Source organism: Alligator mississippiensis, chromosome 3, assembly GCF_030867095.1.
Source record: "Alligator mississippiensis isolate rAllMis1 chromosome 3, rAllMis1, whole genome shotgun sequence".
Taxonomy (NCBI): domain Eukaryota; kingdom Metazoa; phylum Chordata; order Crocodylia; family Alligatoridae; genus Alligator; species Alligator mississippiensis.
Genome location: NC_081826.1, coordinates 255,691,215 through 255,714,492, shown reverse-complemented (window position 1 = coordinate 255,714,492; position 23,278 = coordinate 255,691,215). Strand labels below are relative to the sequence as shown.

The 23,278-nt window shown below is 38.3% G+C and overlaps 1 protein-coding gene across 3 annotated transcripts in view; it reads right to left on the bottom strand.

The window, feature by feature from the left end:
* Positions 1 to 23,278, bottom strand: part of AGGF1 (angiogenic factor with G-patch and FHA domains 1) — a 42,540-nt gene that overhangs the window by 10,999 nt on the left and 8,263 nt on the right. For 2 of the 3 annotated variants that reach the window (XM_006268183.4, XM_059725103.1), the window contains 6 exons: positions 21,042 to 21,230; positions 6,890 to 7,241; positions 4,607 to 4,718; positions 3,080 to 3,131; positions 2,270 to 2,371; positions 6 to 171 (listed from right to left, as the gene is read on the bottom strand). In XM_006268183.4, coding sequence (XP_006268245.1) covers positions 6 to 171; positions 2,270 to 2,371; positions 3,080 to 3,131; positions 4,607 to 4,718; positions 6,890 to 7,241; positions 21,042 to 21,230 — 973 coding nt within the window. Of the gene's footprint in view, positions 1 to 5; positions 172 to 2,269; positions 2,372 to 3,079; positions 3,132 to 4,606; positions 4,719 to 6,889; positions 7,242 to 15,883; positions 15,954 to 21,041; positions 21,231 to 23,278 lie in introns of all 3 variants that reach the window. The other variant, XM_019482287.2, reaches the window with a different exon arrangement.

Here is a 23,278-nt window from a genome sequence, read left to right as displayed (position 1 = left end):
CTTACTAGAAGTTTCCTTTTTCTTATCAAGGCGAAGGTGTGCTCTCACTTGTCCTGGTTCACATCCATCACATGTATCGCTGCCAGGGTGTATGTGAAAGGATAATACGGTTTCTCCAATCTTAACTTCATCCCCATGCTCCAGAACATAGGGATCACATTTTGTTTTAGGCTACAGAAAAAAAAAGATTAAATAATTTTGTCAGCAGTATCACCACTGTGTATTCCATGCATACTACTCATTAACATATCATTCAGTTCTGTCTAGTGCACTGCTTCTCAAAGTGGTGGTCTGCGGACCGGTGTCGGTCTGCGAGCCACCGGTCGCCAGTCCGCAGCGAGTTGCCAGGAAAGAAAGAAACGTTTTTGGAAGCATAACATTGATATGTCATAGCGCCATAGCTCGTTCGTTCCAACATTCCAGGTGACATCACGTCGCGCGAGGTGAGGAAAGAGAAACAGCCAGTTGCGAATTTGTGTAGTGCTGTTACACGCAGTTGCTGCCACCAGCTGAACTGGGCACCAGTCCCTGGCCCACTGTAAAAAAAATTGCTAGTCCGCCACATCAGATAGTTTGAGAAGCACTGGTCTAGTGGATACTGAGATAATATTTAACATAACTGGTGCCCCTGAAGTCGAACTATTTTAACTGGAACAGATTTCTCAATTCCTATTACAAAGCTAAATATGAAGCATGCCTAAAATGGAGCACAAACAGAGAAATTAATAATGTATGGCAAAAAGACCATTAATTAAGAGACCGTGGGTGTGTCTACACCTGCAATTAATGCAAAGCAATAAACTCTGAAATGGTTTGAGCCAGAGTAAACTAACTCCCAGGTGCAGCATCTATACATGCACCCTGGAGAGCACCGATCTGAGCCACAGTGGAGCAATTTACGCCAAGGCCGCTCTGCTTCGGGTGGCAGTGTTGGGCAGCAGAGGGGCTGGCTGGGGTATGAGGGTGCTGGAAGTACAGAGCTATGTGGCTAGGCAGCAGGCAGAAGTCTGGCCTCCAGCTGACTGTCCCGTTGAGGAGCATATCTTACACTTGCGCTCAGCATCTATACATGTTTAAATACAGTAAATTACCCCAGCATAAAACAGTACTATCCCTGACAGGGACAGTACTATCTTACTGAGGCATAAATTAATTTACTGTAGCCTAATACTGTCGCACTTGTAGACAGTGATGCTCTACTCTGCAGCCACTCAGTCTACTCTTTAGTAAAGTGCATGTGGAGCTGTGGCCAATGATGACTTAAGTGAGATTTTAATGTAAAATAAACCCAAGAACCGCCATGTACTGGGCCAAGCCACAGGGTCAATCCAGTATCCTATGGCACTGTGTATGCTGCTGGGAGGAGGGGAGGGGCTTTCAGTTTTGTTTACAATCCCCTCTTTTTGTCTTCTCTCTCACGTACATTTTATTTGCTTTTGACTGCCGCTGAACACTGAGCTGATACTTTTAACAAACTGTCCACAATGAATCCAAAAATCTCCTTCCCGTGTGGTAACAGTTAGTGTCATCATGTATGTACGTTTTGGGTTTTTCCACATGCTGGGTGGGGGAGGGGATCACTTTGCATTTATTAACACTGAATTTCATATTGCCTGTTTGCTCAATTGCTCAAAATTCCTCAGTAGCTCTTTGCAGTCCATTTTACTTTTTACCTCTCTCTCTATGTTATCTGCAAACTTAGACACCTCACTCTTCACTCCCCTTTCCAAATTACTTATGAATATATTAAACAGCAGTGGTCCCAACACAGATCCTGGGGGAACCCCACTGTTTACTTCGTTCTGAGAACCTAACTCTTACACTCTTCGTTTTCCTTCCTTAAACCAGTTGCTGATCCACCAGTGAACCTTCCCTCTAATACCATGACAACTTAATTTCACTAAGAACCTCTGATGTGGAACATTGTCAAAGACTTTAAAAGTCAAAATATAGACTAAAATGGAGCCTGATCCACATATGCTTGTTGATACCCTCAAAGAACTGGCAGGTTGGTGAGGCAAGACATCCCTTAGGTAAAGATAAAAATATGCTGATATTTCCTTAGAAACCCCAGTTCACCCATGTACTGAACAATCCTTTTTTTTCTTTTTTTAGATTTGTTTCTAAAATTTACTGTAAGCAGAAGTTAAACTTACTAGCTTTTAATTCCCTTCTTCTAGAGCCCCTTTTAAAGACTAACCCTATGACTACAGTTTGCTTTAAAATGCAATAGATATATTTCCTAATGATAAAGAATGACAGTGCTTACCTGTAGAATCTGATTTCCATTAACAACTGTGCCATTCTGACTGCCCTGATCCACAAGAACATAATTTTGCAATTCATGGTCGAAGTATACTTCTGCATGAAACTAAAAGAAGAAATGAAATTTTTCCCCCCATTGCCCAGTGCTTAATTTACATACTATTTAATGCAAGATTACAGGACAAATTTTTGTATACTATTAAATATACAACTAAGTACTGTAAGGTGCAAAAAAGCCATAAAAACACTATTGTGTGCATTTTACTGAAAATATAACACAAGTATTGGCTAAAAAAATTGTAAAAAATAATTAAAATTAAAACAGACAACAATAAAAACAAAAAGCCCATTATATCAGTCCACTACTGCAAATCTTTACCCAAAGGATCTCTCTTGTAAAATATTTATAAGGCTCCTAATTTCTGCCTCAATCCTTGTGGAATGAAATCAATGCCATTATTTCAAAAGGGTAATTAGTTATATAGCTCTCATGTTACATGGGCCTTCATAACAGCAATGATCCAAGTAAAAACCATGCTTTCACTTCTAAGTAACTAAGATTTTAAAGTTTAAAAATAAGCAACCTTTTGCTGCAAAAGAATAAAAACCCCAAAACCAAAAAACCCATACTTCCCCATTCATAACTCTTTTGCGATGAAGACATACTTACAACAACAAAATTCCCCTTGCTCTCTCTCAGCAAGGGGCAGTGGGCTAATCCTAAGGAAAAAGTTAACATTAGAACAAGTGTATTCTGCAGATTAGGCAGTACAGACCTGCCATGGGGAACAACCCAAAAGAATCTGTGAATTACCTTACTGACTGCAACCTCAGGAATTTGGAGCGTATGTCCCATTTCTCTCTCTCTACAAAGATAGGTTTATAGTTAATTTGATTCTTGTCATGTACAATTATGTGATTTTACAACACAGTAGCAGAGAAGTCTGAGATACTTTACATCACTATTAGTTATAAGCTTTTGAAGTAAAATAATTTAAAATAACCAGTAATATCAAAGTTCAGTTCAAATGAATCCTAATGACAAGTTTTCTTTCTAAACAATAAACAAACTTTATAGATTGTACCCCAATATACAGGTTGCGATCTAATACAATATGAAGTGTGTGCGCGCACACGAGTATACAAGAAACAACCAACTCCCCACACTAACTCCAGAGCCACACAACTGTAGGCTGACGAGAGCCGATTTCCAAAATGCGGCATGGCAGGATGTGCAACTGTCAGGATTAGTAATCAGACCCCATTATATCATTAAATGAATATCTGCAAGGGACCTAAAAGTAGCAGGCAATAATTATATAAATTTGAAATACTCATCTCTACTCTTAAACATTTAGGAAGAAATCTTAATTTCATACAAGTTGAGGCTGGGGGGATGACGACACACGACCACCCAAAAAAAAAGTGTTAGGTTGTGGAAACACCACACAGGGGCACCCTGTATCCCACTTCTGCTCTTCAGCATGTCTATACAGCAGCATTTAAGGGAAGAGTATGCTTTTTAGTATCGGGCAACGGATGAGATCACTGGAACCATGAATTTTATGGACCTACTGGCCAGAACTGTGGTGCATGAGTTGTGAAATAGTTTCCCATTACAACCTTGGAGGCTGCTACAGAAGCTGATGAGTACTCTTGCAGCAAATGAGACCCAAACCCAGAGAGAAAGCAAGGAATTTCCATCCATCCTAATATACAAAGGTGAATTTTGCAGATTCCATTAACTCAGCATTCAGTCTGTAGATCAGCACTTACGCAGTACTCTGCATAACTGCAACCTACAAATATCATGATGCATAACAGCTGAAAGAGGAAAAATGTTGACAAATTCTGGGCAATCCACTACTCCTGCATTAAACATATTCAAGTAGGCCTTCAATGTCCACAAGAAGCAGGCACACTTTTAAAGATCTTATCCAAGACAACTAGGAAGAATACATCACTGAACTTGATTTCTGAATTTTAGAAAGATGAAAGACTCAGTCAAACCTCCTGGAATTTGAAGGTTTGAAAGATCCAGGATTCCATCAAAGAGACTAGTTATACTTTATTCTGTCCTGATTTTCGGAAGTCTTTCTTCTTACTCTGGAAAAAGGCATTCAGCAACTCAGAAAAAGTGTTTTACCTTCCTATAAGAGAATAGTTTTCACTAATTTCCTTGCACTTAAAGAATGCTAATGTCATTTACAATCTCACCGGTTAATACTGTTCAACACCTCAGAATTTGTAAGACAACAAACAGAAACTAACAGTTAATCTTACAGTTCTTCAAAGTTAGGCATGAGACAAGATGTATGTAATAAATTCCAGTCAATTTTACCTTCCGATTGTAGCAGGCTTCACAGCTGTGATGATATAAAGCGATCCAGTCTGTAGTACAGGTGATCTAATCACAATTACTCTGATACAGGGAGGCCAGATTCTTTCTTCATCTATATCCATAAAAAAAAATATTAGTAAAACCAAAGATGAAAACTGTGATCACAGTCCACTCAATTTTCAAATAACTATAAAGGATTTGGCCACAAAAACCTAACTTGTAATCAATGGGAGTAATATGGAAAAGTTCTGGGTCATTTCTTAAAACAAAAATGTACAAGTATATTTGACAGAAAAAACATGATTAAATTATTCTTTCAAAGGCTTATTTACCTGTTCCCAGACCAAACTGCATTATCATTTTTCCCCTTCTGCATTCACTAGTTTATTCTAATTATTTGCATATACTAAAATACATATAATTACTATAGTCAGCATAATTTTACAGCAGCCACTAAGGGCACCTATACTCGTGCAGCGATTGAGTTTGCTGGAGCATGGCAGTTACTGTGCTCCAGCAGATTCCAAGCATCACATTTATTAGCATTCCTGAGCTGGAAAGTGGCAGCGGGAGACGCTTTAACTAAAGTTCATTCAACAAGCTTTAGTTAAAGGCACCCCAGCTGCTCTTTTTCAGTATGGGGATGCTGATACACATGCCACTTGTGCTTTAATTGGAGTGGCTCCAAAAGCCCCATGCCCCTGGAGCATGTGTATAAAATGCTTTTACATACTCCTAATTTATGGGACATTACAGATAAAGATGGGGATAAAAACAAGAAAAAAGTCTTGTTAAATGAAGTTTTATTCTGAACAGACTTATCTAAAAAATAGTACCTTCTTAGTTCAACATGATTCTTGGATGCATTCAGCATTATGTACATTTACTGCAGTGGCTAAAATTTAGTATTTAATATTAAATACTTTACTCCTAACAGTACTACAAAGCCATTACATCTACAGATTAAGCACTGCATTCTGTTTCTTCTCATGCATCAAGAGATCTCTTAATAAAATCCTAACTGCTGGGGTATACTCTGTCCTTAATATACATATACAAAAACACAGTTATACTGATGCTGAGATGGTATAAGTGAAGGTGCAATGGGAAAACCGTATTGTACGGGTGTAAATAAGGACAGATCTGGCTTGCTGTTTTCCTTTATTACTCTGGTACCGCAGAAATTGATAGCTATCAGACATTTTAAATAAAAGAAGAAAAAAACTAATTAAGATGTCACAAGGTTATTAAAGTACCCAGATACCATTCTTTAACCACAGAACCTCCATCTACAGCTATTTGTTTTTTAAAATGTCTGTAAGCAGCCTACATAACTGACATAAAAGGTATTTTAGAGAGAGCTGAAATTCTCCTAATTGTAACCAGGCCATGGCCTACAGTACAGTCCCCTTGTACTACTATTTATACCTTGGAACATTATCTGCAAAATACTCAGGCCCTTTTCCACAATGCATATGGGTCAGCAGTCTGCATAAAGGCAGGACTGCCCCACTGCCAACCTCTATTCAATGCTATTTAGAAAGCATCTTTAATGTTGTCCCTATTGCTAGAAAAGGGTATACAGGTCTCCGATAAGAGCCACACACCATAACTGGCCACTGAAACACACAAAAGGTAGAATTTTCAAGTATTATGGAAGGGCTTAAAAACTTACTGTTTTTTAAAAACAGAAAGAGGTTATCCTGCCTTACTTTTTTACCAGAGGTGAACTTCACCTTTAACAGGTGTATGAAATTAAAAGGGAATGATTATTGATGAGAGGTTCTATTTGTGAATTGAAAAACGGAACCCAGAAATCACTTTAAGCACAGGTCTGTGATCTCCAGGGCAGCATACATAGTTTCATTTTATTCTGTATTCTCTCTCTATCTGTAGACTTCCCAGTCTTAGAGCAATAGAGTGGTACAATTCTCCCTAAACAAGCAATATTCAGGGTCTCAAAAAGTTTCTATGTAAGCAGAAAAGGAGCATCATTTTAATATCCCCGAATGACAGATATACGCAAGAGCTTCCATAAGAACAAGATCATTATCCGTTTTTTAGTACTATAGTGAAAGAAAAAATAATAGGAAGTATACAAGTATTGGCTAATTTTATATATTTCTGTGAAGACACCAGCTTTTAAGTCAAAAGAATCTCAAGCAATTTATTTTCAATTTTATTTTTATGAGTCACTTAGGAATTTTTTTGTAACTTGTTATAGTTTATTTACTGGATTTTTTAAATATACAGGAACTCTATATAAAAACCATAATGATTCACCTTCATTTTCAGAGTCTTCTGAATTTACACTTTGTTCACTTGTTAATTTGTCTTCACTGCTATATTCTTCATATTCAGAGTCAGTAATTTCACCTTCTTCTGGCTCACTCTCTGTGTCTAGTCTACTGTCATCCATCAATGCGGCTGTATCTTGTATATTTTTGTTAAGGGGTGAGTTTATGCTATTCGCAGAAATGGATTCTTTCGCTGTTAAACTGCTTCTTGTATTAGTGTCCACTTTAGCCTTTTTTCTCCCATTTGGAGCCTCTTCCTCTTCAGTAAAGCTTATCTGCTCAGTGATGGAAAGGTAATTCAGACTGCTGGATGATTTCTGCTCTTCTGTGTCCAAATTCTGAAGAAGATTCATAGGAATCAAAATCAAGGAAGTTATTCTCTTTAATGACTGATTATTTTAATCTCTACAAACATTACAGATTTGAATCCTTCATGGGGGTGCTGTTTTACTTCTCAAAATCAGGAAACATTAGCACATGCCTGTGGAAAAGAAGTTTTAGATGACACCTTTCCACACATTCAAAGTTATCCTATCCACCATAGCAAAAAATTCATCTTCAATTTCCAAGGCTGTGACCATATCACTTTCCTCTTCTAAATCCTTCACAAATTCCTTTTTTTCACATCAACATCCAGGATCCTTGTCCTCACATTGAAAAAACTTGTACAACTACACCCTGAATGTGTGCGTGTTTTGTTCAGATGCCTTCTACTTTGTATCCCCATCACTTTCCAGGGCTCCTTAATTATTCTTCATAATCCTTCTACTTCTGTCTTCATTTTTTTTCCCCACACTATTCCCTATACCTGGAACTCCCACCCAGGTTAGCTGAATGACCTTCCTTCCTCTTTTGTCCTTCCTTCAAACTTGCATCTTTAAGAATTAAACTAACTCTTCAATGTCTCTGTTAGTGAAAAGCATTATCAGACTCTTTTGTAATACCATATGGATAATTCACAATGAAAACTCATCTTACTGAAGTACTTCTCTCTCTCTCTCACACACACACACACACACACACACACACACACACACACAAAGAGAGCTTTATTGCAGGTTTGTCTAGCAGTAGCAGGACTGATGACATTGGGTTGTGTTGTCCTTTATAAGAATAAGGGAAGAGGAGGCCACCATTTCTTAAGATAAAAAAAATACTAATCAACACACCCAGAATTACATTAAACTTTCCCAGAGTATTCAAGCTAATGTAATTCTTTAGCAACCCTGACAGTCTTAAAAAGAAAAAGCTAAGTGAAAGCTGTTTAAGAGCCCAAATAAGCTGTTTTATGTGCAATCTTGAGCTCAACACAAGTTTCTTGGGACACACACAACTCCAGAAGTAGAGCAGGCATACCAAGTAGAAAATTACTTTTGTACATTTAAAAAAAAAAATTTAGCCTTTATACATAATACTTGATATTACAAAGTCCTACAAATTAATTGAAATGAAACCCTAAATATGCAGTTTAAAGTAATTTCATTGTATCAATATGACAGCTAAACTAACTTGTCCAAGGCCTCAAAGTTGGCTGATGGCACACAATAAATAGAATATAATAACTCCTTCCTCTCAGTGTTCAAGACACTAGATAGCAAAGGAAAATTAAATCTAGAGGTAGATATGTATTTGGTAACAAACATCCCAAGAGCTTTTTTATTAAGACATCGAATTCTGACAAAGCAGCAATCCCTGAAGGATTCTCAGACTGCAGGCCACTGGAGAGAGAGACACACACAGAAAGGAAGCAAATAACTTCTATTCAGCCCCACATTTAGTATGGAAAAAGAGACTAATTCAGACAATACGGATGTAGGTTGTAGCTGTGTTGGTCTAAGGACATAAGTAGACAAAGTTCTTTGGGTGAATCTGATATCTTTTATTTATCATTTATAGCCACATTTATCCACACAGCACTCATAAGGCAGAAACAGACGTTTTTAATGAAGAGTCGTTAAAGCACAGAAGCTTGTCAGGTCATACAGGGCGCTTGTGGCGCTGGAATTGAACCTAGCTTTCACCACAGCACAAGCTAGTGCTTGAACTTCTGGCCCAATCTTCCAAGACACAGATCTACATGTATATAAATTGTGAACATTAAACTTGATGTAAATATGTGGGAATATTGTTTCTAGCATCATTTCAAAAGCTGTGCATTAGGCAACTATTCCCCCCCCCCCCCCATCTCAAAATTTGGCCAATAAGAATTCAACTGCTCTTGGATAAAACTTTCTAATATTTTTAGAACTTCTTGTAGGAAGATCAAAGGTTAAGAAAAAAAAGCATAGACCAAATTCTGAAAACATCCTAATCAATATTAATAATGCACTTGTCAGTATATTGTAAAGCATTTTGATCTCAGCAGTTTCCTTGTTAATCCCAATTTCAAAATGGGAAGCAAATAAATAGGTCTACATTAGGGGTCAAATATATGGTCCACGGAGTCTTAACATCCAGTCCATAGCTATGCCTTTGGGTTGTAGACTGGCACAGGCTACTCAGGCTGGCCCCAGCCCCACATGCTGCACGCAGTGCGCAGAACCTGTCTGCAGCCCATATGTTGTTATCCCTGGGCTTAAGGATCTATAACAATTCACTCCTTCATAAAATTGAGGCTTCAGAATTAAAATTCTGGTGGGATAATGCCTGTCTTTATACTTGCTCCTTAAGCTCCTGGCATGTTATAGGCACCATAACAAACGAGTTTAGGAGATAAAAATTAGGGAGGCACGGATAGAGATTTTTGGGGCCTATACCGATATTCGATTTTTAAGGAGACATATCGGCCAATACCGATCCAATTTCTGATACAGTGTGGAGGGCTACCTCTAGCTGGTAACTCCGTTGTGGTGGAAGGGGAGGGGGCAGATAAACCCCATACCCTGCCCCCCCACAGTGAGGGAGGGGACAGGGGCAGGCACTGCCCAGCTGGGGCAGAGCATGGGACAGACCCCTAGCTTGTTGGGGGGGGGAGAGGGGGGAGGTGGCTCTTGCAGCTGCGCGCATCCTGGGAGGGAACGGGGGGGGGGGGGGGGGCTGTGCCCCTTGATCTTCGGGGGGGGCAGGGGGGGTTGATCTGGGTCCCCCTTCTACCACAATGGATTCACCAGCTGGAGGCAGCTCTCCACGCTGCTGGGCTGTGCTCCTCGCTGCCAAAGTGCTGCACTGCAGCTGCGTGCACAGGCATTTATTGGCATTGGGCCGATTTCCAATACAGCCAATTTTCTTTATATCAGTACATCAGTCCAGTATCAGATCAGTATCAGTGCATCATTAATAAAAATACATTAGATTCTTAGATTCCACCTCACACGGAAAGGCAAGTCCCTGTTCTCAGCCAGGATGGCCAATCTTCTAGATAGGGCTTTAAATTGAGTTTGCTGGGGGATGGGGAAACACTAATGGTAGCATGCCCACGGACCAACATATAGGAAAGCTCCGTAGATAGGGCCATTAGAAGAGCCACACTCCCGGGAGCTGAGGGAGTAGTTTTCCATCAGTGACAGGAAGCTGAGGGCCTCAGTAGCAGGCCTCAGGTGCCTATACACTAATGCCAGGAGCATGGAGAACAAGCAAGAGGAGCTAGCCCTCCTGCTCTCCAGTGGCCATTATCATCTAGTACAGATTACGGAGAGCTGGTGGGACTCCTCACACGACTGGAGTGTAGCCATAAAGGGCTATGCCCTTCATAGAAGGGACCAAGTAGGACAGAATGGTGGAGGCGTAGCTCTCTATGTGAAGGAGCAGTACACCTCCTTGGAGGCTGACATCAACTCCAAAAAAGGACAGCTTGAAGCCTTCTGGGTCAAACTGCGGGGGGGTGAGGGGAAGGTGTGGCGAGAGACACCTAACTGTAGGTATATACTACAGACCACCAAACCAGGGGGAGAAACTTGATCTAGAGTATGTCCGAGAATTGGCAGAGGCTGAACGAGCACAGGAAATGGCAGTCGTGGATTACTTCAATTATTCAGATATCTCTTGGCAGGAACACTCAGCCAAGTCAGATCGGTTGCATTCCTTCCTGTCCTGCATCAAAGAGCTTTTCCTGGCTCAGGAGGTGCACGAGCTAACCAGAAGTAACGCTATTCTAGACATGGTCCTAGCCAAGGGGGACAACTTGGTGACCAACTTAAAACCAGAAGGTAGCCTGGGTGACAGCAACCATGAAATCATCATGTTCACTGTCCGTCACAAGGCAGTGAAATTAGATAATAGGACTGAAGTTTTGGACTTAAAAAATGCAAATTTCAACAAACTCAGGTCACCAGTAGGGAAAGGGCTATGGGACTGGGGGCTGAAGGTGAAAGGAGTGCATGAAGAGTGGTCATTCCTTAAAGACACAATCCTCAAAGCACAAAGGAAATCCATTCCCACACAGAGGAAAAGTAACAAAAAGGACTGGGAAGCTCTCTTGGCTAAACAAGAATATCATAGCCCTCTTAAGAAAGAGGCATACAAACAATGGAAGCTTGGGGCATGCCCCAGAGAGGACTATTCAACAATGGCCTGCACCTGTAGGGAACAGATTCAAAGGGCTAAGGCGGTTTGAACTAAAGTTAGCAACGGGAGTCAAAGACAATAAGGAGTCCTTCTCTTTAGGTATGTAGAGAATAGGAGGAAAACAAATTGGAGTGTGGGGTTACTGCTCAAGAACTCAGGAGAAAACTGAACTCCTGAATGACTATTTTGCTTCAGTCTTTCACCAGGCCAAGGGCAAAATCATTCCAGATTGGGTACAGATGGAGCAAGGTAGGAATGACTGCCTTCCTACTATTACTGTAGAACTGGTATGTGAACATTTGAAAAAAAATCAGACATCATATGCATGTCAGCAGGACCAGATGAACTTCATCTGAGGTTACTGAAGGAGCTGGCTGAAGTCATTGTGGGACCTCCGGCGAAACTCTCCCAAAACTCATGGTGCTCTGGAGAGGTCCCTGAGGACTGGAAGACGGCCAAGGTTGTGCCCATCTTCAAGAAAAGGAGGAGGAAGGACCTGGGTAACTATAGGCCAATCCAGCCTAACTTCTATCCCAAGAAAAATCCTGGAAAAATTCATCATGGAGTCTATATGCAACAGGCTTGCAAAAGGTAGGATTCTGAATGACATCAGCATGGCTTTTGTCATGGGCAGGTCTTGTCTTACTAACCTCACCTCCTTTTACGATCAGGTAACTTGCCACCTAGATAAGGGAGAGGAGGTTGACATTGTACACCTTGACTTTCAAAAGGCCTTTGATCTAGTATCCCACGAAGTTCTCATGAGAAAATTGGAGGATTGTGGGCTTAACTGTGAGACAGTTAGGTGGGTAGGGAGCTGGTTGTAAGGTAGAACCCAGAGAAAGTTCTAATGAACAGATCTGTCGTCCTGGCGAGAAGTGGCCAGTGGTGTCCTTCATGGGTCTGTGCTTGGTCCAGTGTTTTTCAACATTTTTATCAATGATTTGGATGTGTGGGTGAAGAGCTCACTGGCCAGGTTTGTGGATGACACCAAGCTATGGGGAAATGTACTCATGCTTGAAGGTAGACTGCAGATACAGGTGACCTAGGCAGGCTAGCAAGTTCAGGAGATTGGAATCAGATGAAGTTCAGTGTTGAGAAATGTAAAGTGCTCCACCTGTGGACAAAAGACCCCCTACACACCTACAGGCTTGGCAACACCAAACTGACCAGCACTGTGAATGAAAGGAACCTGGCAGTAATAATAGACCACAGTATGAATATGAGCTGGCAGTGCGATGCTGTAGCCAACAGGGGAGATAATACTCTGGCATGCATCAATCAATGCATCTTGAGCAAAACTAGGGCAGTAATTCTTCCAGTCTATTTGACATTGGCGAGACTGTAGTTGGAGTACTGCGTCCAGTACTGGGCACCGCACTTCAACAAGATTGTGGTAAAGCTCGAGAGTCCAGAGAAGGGCCACCTGTATGATCTGAGATCTGTATGGCAAGGCAGTCCTGGGCCTCTCCAGCCTGAAAAAGAGAACACTGAGAGGGGAGTTGATAGCAGCTTACCGCTACATCAGGGGCATACATCAAGGGCTCAGTGAACAACTGTTCACCAGGGCACCCTTGGGGAAAACCAGGAGTAATGGCCACAAACTCCTAGAAGACCGTTTCAGGCTCAACATTAGGAAAAACTTCTTCATACTGTCCAGACTCTGGAATAAGCTCCCTCCAGAGGTGGTGCAATCGCCTACCCTGGAAATCTTCAAGAGGAGACTGGATGGTCACCTTGCTGGGGTCACCCGACTTCCAGTCGTCTTTTCTGCCTGGTGCAGGGGGCTGGACCTGATGTTCTCCTGAGGTCCCTTCCAGCTTCACAATCTATGACTCTTGTGACTTTTGCTGTTTACTGCTTTCTTAACATTCCTGCAAAGATCTGGGGTGGGGTTTCTTGCTTTATTTATTACTTTTTAAATGGCAGCATACAGATAGTGTCTTCAAACTCTGGGTTCTTAACACACTTAAATATCATTGTCCTTCCTTTATGCTTTCACACGCCTACATTCAACTTCATGTCCAGGTGCTCTACAAATATTAAGTATGGGTACTATTTCAATTCATTCATGTGCAAGATCATTTTAAGTTGTGCTAAAGAAACCTTATCTCCACACACACACAGGTGTGTGCACACACGCATGCTATATAAAAAAACAAAACCGTGCAGAACATATGTAGCATTCAAATAAATACCACGAGTCCAGGTAACAGTTTAATAGCTGGACTTAAATCTACATAACCACTGCTTAGAAAAAAAACCAAAAATCAATACAACATAAATATCTGAGAAATGCATCATTTCTTTAAGATTCAGAGAAATGCACGCTGCAGGCTTCTGATCTTCCAAATGAAAAATTGTAAGATTCTCCTCCCCAATTAGGAGCTACAATTATATGTTTCTCCATACAGTGGTGACTATTATGTGTTTTGTGACTACAACTATAACCCACAGAAGGTGCCTTTCCTCATGCATCTGTTTTGCCCAGTAAATGCAAGGAACCACTGTATAATTCCCTGCAACTCTCCTGATCCACTCCCAAAATCCGCATATGGTTGAACTGCTACACTATGCACTTCTCTGCGATACCCATGATGGAGAAACACTCACCATGATCTTTTAGACGTGCATCACAATAAGAGTCAGAAGAGAGATGGGATGGATTTGGTTTATGGCAAGTGATATCATTACCACAGCACCAAGTACAGTATGAACAATAAAAGACCCAATCCACTCTAGACCTCAACTTATTGTTTATGACAGAAGTGAAAGAAAGGAATAGAAGTATTTATACCTACTATCTGAATTTTGAATCTACAAAAATTAGAAGGACTCAAGGCAAATACTCGTGTATCTTTTTGGAACTGACTACCTAGTGTTGATGGTGTCTGTAGCCAAATTCTCTGCACTATCTTTGTCTATTCTGTCAAGATCAAGGTGACAGCAAATACATCTTGGAGTAAAAAAAAAAAAGTCACTAAGACCCCTGCTAGACATTACATATATTACAATAATTAGCTGATTGATCGAGCAATAAAGTTAGACTGGCCACCCATGCAAAGAAATCATCATGATAAAAAAAAAAAAAAGCTATAAAAAAGGGCCACCTAGCTATAATGCTAATGCTTGAGAATCTGTAATAACCTTACAGCTGGTTTCTATCCAGCTTTTATTTGAATGTATAGCACAGCTGTTCTCTCCAGCTGGAGAAGTTTCCTAAATATTTCAAATCATTCACAAGTGACTATGTATCACTTGGTGTTGCTATGCAAGAGCCACAAGTCTAGAATGAATCACCTATTCCAAATTTTTAAAGAGGCAAGTCTAGACACAACCTTTTCTTAAATTGATATGCTTTAGTTATTAAAGAGTGGAACCTGTTCTGACAAATCTTCACTGTGCATAAACTTTCACATTCATATCAGTGACCAATAAAGGGTTTTTAAAAATCAATGTTATGCTCTTTTTGCCACAAAGAAAAAAAAGCCTGAAATATATTTATGTTGCTTCTTTTAAAAAATATTTTTAGATCTGTCTTTAAGACCTGATTACACAGAGTTTATGAACAGTTTTGATGGAACTCCTCTGTAGATGTGCTACAGCATGGAAGCAAATTATCCCAATACAAACATTTCTATACCAGTGTAACTGTACCTGTGTTAGGGAATATGCCGATTCAACTATAATTGGTTTCTAATTGGATATAGTTAATCTCTACAAAACCCACGTGGATATATTCTTAGAAATACGAGGAACACAAAATGTAATGCTTCATTTCTGTTTTGCTGGAAGCCTCAGGAAGTGCTTTAATAGTGTTTATTGTTGGTACTTGGCAAGTTAATTAGATGGGCTGCCAACGGTATCGAGTCTTTAACATGGGCTCCTTCAACCTGAAACACTGTATTATTAACCTTGGAAAGTAGAACTGCAAGATTCTTTGTTTCAATAAAACCTAAACTATCATATGTCTTATGCCAGTGTTTCCAAAGCTCTTCAGCTCTCATCTCCCTACCTAGAAGTTGCCTTAAGTTCTAACATAAAACTTAAGAATGAAAAATATTTAAAAAATAATAATTTCAGGCCATCTTCAAACATCATAACAAAACTTAGAAGTGCCCTGGTTACACAACTTGTTCTGCCTTGACAGGCAGCTTTGAAGTGCAATGTGCACAAATCTGACTGCTGCCCTAAAGACATGAAAGGGGATTCTTGGCTTGTCAAGACACCATATAATTAGATAATTAACGTTCATTTTGGCAAATATTTGGGATAAGGTCTTGTCAAAGCTCTCTTCAGATGTTTTTACTTGTACAATATTTCAACTCAATCTGCAAATAGATGCAATAATGTAATATTTTTTTCCAAGTAAAAACATATCTAAATATCAACTACCCAAATACTAAGTATTTTTTAAATATATCAAATTTAAAAGGTAAACATCCACAGACTAATGTGTTTGGTGTCTCAACTCTACCTTCACCAGAAGCTGCCAATCCAAAAGAAGAAATCTTCAGATTAGCCATGGTTTCTGTCAACTGACGTACCTAAAGATGGGATGAACAGCAGCAAATAGTAAACTACATACCGTAATAAGTATCATCCGTTTCAAGAGTATTATGGGAAATATTTGCAACAAAACCTTGTCTCTAGAGCTGTAGCTAGGATCTGTGTCTTTCAGAATTCAAGAGTGTATTCTACAGTTGTAAACTGTACAACCAGCAGCATGTAAAAATAGAGGACACTTTGACAGATGATTGAAGCTAGGTTTTATTATGATAAAATAAATGCTACACATATAGGAATCTAAAAATTTGTTCATGAAAAAGGCAAGGCACTGAATCAAGTCAACAGGCCTCAATGTATCAATTCTGCATAGTCTCTAAGGACCTAATCCTACAAACAGATCTACACAGATCATTTTTGTACCCACATGGAACCCATGGATCTAATTAAACCAGAAGTCTTTAGTATGATTTAATAAAATACATCCTTTTAAGACTGTGAATGTTCCAAATTCACTTGTTTTTGCCTATATAAAGGACATTCTCCCTGAAAACTATTCTCCTTCAACCTAGGACTGCCAGAAGAAATTGTACCCTTATCCGATGTGGATTATAAGACTTCACTGGAGGTGTAAGTTGGGTATAAATTTATCTTATTCCATAAGGCATTTCAGGCTTCTCTATCAAAAATAATTTGTGGCCAGAATGCTCAGATTCATGCCTGGAAAAAAAACCATTTGCAATAAACAAGTTCTGGAATCTAAAAAGGAATTAACATTCATTTCCATATTTTACAGAATAATTTAACCATTTTATTTTTGTAGGAGACATTAAGAATGCAAACTACTCTATTTTCTGCAATTAAAATCATATAATTTTTAGTTGAAGCCTTCTAACAGTTCTCTATTTTATAATTCTACTGTAAAAAAAATAGTATGTAAAAACTTTTTTTGCACACTTATTTCCCTTAATGAAGATTTCACATTTTGGGAATAGTTCCGCATTCCAGTAGTGTTAGGAAAATATCCACACTCACTGAAGATAAACAGATATATTTTACTGACAGTAATTTCATCACTAGGGCTGCCAAGTCAAACACTAAATACAAAAATATGGTCAAACAAAATAAAGAGATCAAGGAAAATGAAGCAATATACTAGTGATATTAAATTAAATAATTAGGTAAAAAAAAAAAGATGTAAATGGAATAAAAATTATTGAGACAAATCTGAAAACTCTACCACAGTGTTAGCTACTATAATCATGACCTACTGTCCCAACTGCTATGCTGGCACCTGCTCAATACTGAGAATGTAATTTGTATATTGTCACAGATTTTTTTTTTTTTTTTTTTAAAGAAATGCTAGTCCTTTCAACTCAGCCAGGAATCTGACTGTTGAGGTACATTTGGATTTATCACCAGAAAAAGGACTCTTTATTCTGAATTTAGTTACCAGTTCTGTTTGTGATATACAAACCAAAATAAAATCCAGATCCTTTCCCCTGCAACTGAGCCTGCTTGAGAAGAGGGTATTGTAAAGTAAGAAATACTAACAACTTATTTTAGCCAAAAAAAGCAAGCAGGACTATGAATACAAACAAGCTTATTTAATAAGAAGGTGCCACTTTCAGTCATTTTTCAGACTAGTACTCCATTTTAGTAACTGGTAACTCAGTCTGAAAACATAAACCAGAAGTGAATTTATTTTCAAAATAATTTTAAACAACCTTATGTGCCCAATGACGGTTTGTGGGTAATCAGTATTCTAAGTTTTTATTATGTTCCCTTAAAAAATATACACATTGTTACATTGTCATTATTGTGCCTAATATTATTTCAACCCAATAAAACCTATTGTTTGTGTTATTGGTATCAAGGGACAGTTTCACAAATAAGACAGTAACTATCTGCTTACAACAATAAATCCTACTACTAAATTACTACAAACCTTGACTGCTTTCAGATGACAGGACTTCTATCAATGATAATTTATTACCGCCTTTACTATCTTCTGCTTTCAATGAAAGATTAGAGAAGTGCAAGAGTATATATTCACCAAGTAATAACATCTCATGAAAAGAAACTAATGATCTTGGACAGCAGCAGTTAGCAAGCTATTTTTCCAAATCCAACAAGCATACAAGCAGGAAAGTCTTTCCTATTTAAAAAAATAGTATCACAATTTCTTCCCTGCAAGTATGTAATTTTCTTGTTAATGAATGCATTTCGTAAAAAAAAAAAGAATAAGTAAAAATGAAGTGACCACTGAAAATATAGGTAGGCAAGGTGCTAGATGTAGTATCACTTATTAGATCAACTAAAATAGTTGGAAAAAAGTTACTTGCAAGCTTTTGGGCACAAACACCCTTCTTCAGGCATTGGGAGAGACTGCTGCAGTTCCTTTTGTCTTCCAAACTTCCACTCATTTACATTTTCACTGACTTCTTCTTACACTTTAGCTTCTTTTCTACCTTGGAGAACTCATAACTTAACAAAACAGCTTTTGTAGATGAGCCTATGAAGTTTACATCATAAATCTACTGGATACAAAAAATCATGGACTTCATATTGACATTGGATTTACGACATTATAACCTGCCAGACATTAATTCACCAGGTAACCTGCTTGAAGCTGACCTCTTACATTCCTTCATACAATCTCCTTCCCTTCCCCTCCTATTTCTACCCATTTATTCCAAGCTTCCACTCATTTACATTTTCACCAACTTCTTATCATAGAATCATAGTTTTAGCTTTTTTTCTAGTTTGGAGAACTCATAGCAGCAGAGTCTCCCAATGCCTGAAGAAAGGTGTTTGTGCCCGAAAGCTTGCAAAGAACTTTTTTCCAACTATTTTAGTTGGTCTAATAAGAGATACCACATCTACCCAAAGAACCTTGCCTGCCTACGTCCTTAGACCAACACTGCTACAACCACCAACTCTGAAAATGTATTTTAACACAGCTAGATAAGATAATTATGGACCCCATAATAATATATAAAAATATGCATGAAGGCAATAACCTTTCAAAGTTAATGTTCAACACAAATTTCAAATATTTGATTATAGACTATTTTTTAATTCACACTTGCCATTTCGACTTAGTGACAAAATTGTAGCAAGGACCTTATTGCTAAGCTTGAAAGCACCACCTCTGCTCAGTTACAGTGTTCAAAGATCCACAACAGCTACAGTTAAAGAGGCTGTGCACTGCCTATGAAATTTATTTTGGAAGTTTTTTAAAAAGTTAACTCAGCAAATCTTGTTACTATATCCATCTGTAACCTAATTTGCCTGCCTGAATAAGGTTAAAAAGCATCTAACAAAAAACACACATTATAAATTGTGGAGGTCTACCTTGTGCCTTTGGACTGTAGTACATAAATGTCACTCAGAGATTTAATGTGCTAACATGTTCTAAAGAAAATATTTTACAAGAATAAAATCAGCCAAATCCAAGAAGCCATAGGAAATACAATTAAACTGTTAGATGTAGAGGAAGATAAGTGTATTCTGGAAAACCACCAGAATGTGTTGGTTTGCACTTGTTAGGATGAGCCATGTACTTCCAAATGACTTCTACACACATCTTTGTAGATTTAGGTAGAATCATGAAACAGTTTATTACAGAGCTCAAATGTAAGAAGTCTACTTTTATTTATTTATTTGCAAACAGGAAAAATTAACTATTACAATATTTCCATGTAGTCTATGCAAACCATCATGTCTTGAATTAATCCCCATATCTGAAATGCTCTGAAGAAGTGGCACCAGCAGATTGATGCTTGTCCAAATCAGGACAAATGTACATAAAAAAAATAAAGATGCTGTTTAAATATCCTAACCAGCCAATGCTTCATTATTAGCTTCCCTCCCATAAGACTGAACACACTGTGTTCTTCAGGAATGCCAACTGCCTACTTGCAGACAGGGATAATTAGTCTGCTGTCTCTGATCCCCCAGAGGAGGAATCAGCATATACACTAGGAAAAAAAAAAGATATAAAATCCACCTAACCAACTGATTTACAATGCTTTCTAATATGGAAATTTCATTTTAACACTTCTCCGACAAGTGAGATGTCCTATGTAGCTACTGAACCTGAAGTACTGGTGCATTGCTACTCTCTTAGAATGGGCCATACACTTCTTAATATAAGCATTCATCTCAGACAACCTGAGATGATAGTGTAATTCCATGGACAAGAGAGATAAAACAGCACTTTTTAAAAAGCAAACTAGGAACCACTGTTAACAGAGGAAATCAAATGTGCACAGTAAAAAAAAATAAAAATCTTAATTTACAATTCACATAGTGCTCCTCTGAATAATTTAACATAACAAATGCTGGTATCCATTAAGAAGGACTATTCTTGAACATTTCTAGAAGTGTCACAAAACATTTATCACTTGAAAGTGACTAATACTTTGCAAACTATTTGATTATAAAATATGCTGAGCTTTCTTGGCAATTTAAAGATAAAATATACTAAGAGAGTGCTTAGACTCTTCTTAACTGAACACACACGCTGTAGTACATTTATATATTAATGTATGTAGTTCAAGTAGTATACTGTATATGACAAAAAGATGGCCTGACCAAATAAGTTATCAACAGAAGGGTATGACAAAATGCATAGCGTATCAAAAAATTATGGCCATTATACTTGGTCTAAATGACTGCAGAGTCCAATAAGGTGTGGATGAAATAAGTATGGAGGGCTACAACGATTTTTATAGACAAAAAAAAAAAAATTAAATCAAAGAGAACATTAAAGTTCTGACACAAAACCCATCAAACCCAAAACTAAACATGCTACTCTGCAAAATAGCAGCAAGAATTGATGCTAGATTTTTTTTTTTAAATAGTTATGCGACTTTGAATTCAGTTGTAGCACAAGTTACATACAATTCTTTATATTGAAGGGGAAAAAAAAGGAGTCCTAACCGAAAGTTCCTCATTCAATCCTTTAATAGAAATTAACATTTTATTTTCAATATGTAATTCCCAGTTAGTGATCCAATGTTTAACTTAGACACGTATCAATCCTTCAGAAAGAAACCCGCAAACTTCATTACGAAAAAATAATTTTTGCATTTGGTAATTTTTTTCAAATATAGAAAAGTTACCTTATATTCGTTTGATACAATAGAATCTGGATCTTTTCTTTTCTTTTTCCCTTTTCTATCCTTAGTCTGTTGAGTGGTTGAAGCCTGGTAAGACTGAAGATCCACTCGTGAATGAAACTGGTAGCGACCACTTTCTACATCACAGTAGTAATAAATGCCAGTGGTTGGATCATAATAAAGTTGATTTTCCTTTAGAAAGAAAAAAAAAGTAACGGGAACTTTATTAAACCTTATATTAATCAAATAAACACAGTATGCAATTCAGAAGAACTGCATGTGAAGCTGATATGAAAAATTTAGCACATTCAGTTACATACATCACACTGCTAGATCAAAATAGTAATTGAACAAGGAAAATGACAACAATTCAAATCACTGTGATACAGAACATATTAATTACAATACTAAAACAAAACATTAGAACCAAGCGATCCTAAAAGCTAAGAGTTTTTAAACCTCCATGTTTCCCTTACCTCAAAACACAAAACCACACAAAAATGACTAGACAGAAGAATCAGCAAATTTATCATAGATATCGTCTCTGTTAAAGTAGAATCATAGCAGTAGACAACTTTGTCCCCTTTAATCATAAGTAATCTTGTTTGAAGACCTTCTGCTCAAGTAAAAACTCCTGGCCGACTCCCTATTTCCTTCCCCCCATATTAAATAATATTTGTAAATGTATAATGAAATTGCAACTTCATAAAAAGAACAGGGAAAACTTCTATTTGGATTTTGTCACCAACTATTTCATGCTGTGAAAAATGAACTGGCTGACACTATTTAGCTGGTCTTGAAAATGTACAATACATAATGACACTTAATTTCTATTTGAGAGGTCACTAGGTCATTATACTGTTCTCAGTCAAATAGAACTGTATTACAACATAGTTTAACCCAGGATTGTTCAACTTCTAAGTGGGCAGGGCTCGCATGCCCCTGGGACCACACACTATACCACAGCCCTGCTCCCCCCTGCACCACACACACCATGTGGACCTCCAATGTACTGCATTATATCACATGCCTCTTGCACTGGCAACACTGCATTGCGTGGCGATCCCAGATCTTCTTGAGCCTTCTTCCCAGTCATGGGCTCCCTCAACCCCATGAGCCATGCTGTGCTGCCCTGCTCCCAGTGGTGTAAGCAAGCAGCAGAAGCAGGAGGAAGAGGAAGCTTAGAGACTCCAGTGGCAGTTGCAGGAGATCAGCATGGAGGGAGCAATACTTGGACCAGAACGTCTCAGGGGGCCAGATAAGGACCACAGGTCACTAGTTGGAATGCACTAGTTGGTATAACTTCTACAACTGTAAAAAAGGGGAATGCTAATGGCTTATACGCAATGATTTAAAGCTCTTGATTTAGTTCCTAAAAATGCATAGTCACATGACAAAGAAGCAAAATTGACACCGATGCTACTTTTAGGAAAGCTGAAGGTTGAATGACACAGACCGAGCTTTCCTTTTCATCTCCAACCTGATATGGAGAAAGCCACAGGGGTGGGACAGAGTGGAAAAGCGTGTAAAGCCAAGGTTTAGATTGTATCTGTTCCTTCTTTTCTAGTGATATCAGTTCAGCATCTTTCAATAGCATTACATTTAAAAGAGAAAACGTTCTCTTGCAAATTTAAAGTCTTTTCTTCCTTTATTACAGACCCTCCTTTAAAACTAATGAGCACGTGCTTGCATTCATGGGAAAGTAGGCCCCTTACAAAAGAAAGGCATCCAACACTTAAAGGAAGATTTTTCATCAACTCTATTGCTAAATGCCCCTTGCAGAATTTTGATCCACTTTGCCAGATATTTTGACAGTCTCAGTAATCTTATATTTTCCCCCTCAACTATATTAAATCAGACAACATCCAGCCAATTTAACCATTTCCTGTATTTCTCTCACAGCAAAGAAGCCTCCGGGACTTGAAAGGCTACTGCTATCTTTCCATCAAAATGTTACTTCTTTTTAAAACCCCAATTTTCTAATTTTGAAATAAAAAAATCCGACAGAAACCATGCTAGCATGGAAAAATGCCTTCTGGGTTAAAAATTTATGAGACATCATATAAAGAACTAAATGAAGGCCCACATCTGTGTCTTAGGCTGTCATTTCCACTGCTTACACAATAAATTTAGCAACTGTGATCGTAAAATTATATAAGGTAGCTGATTGCATAAAAACAGTGCTATACTACATTGAGAGATCAAAATAGGGATGTAAGAATGCTAAAAGTATTTTTTTT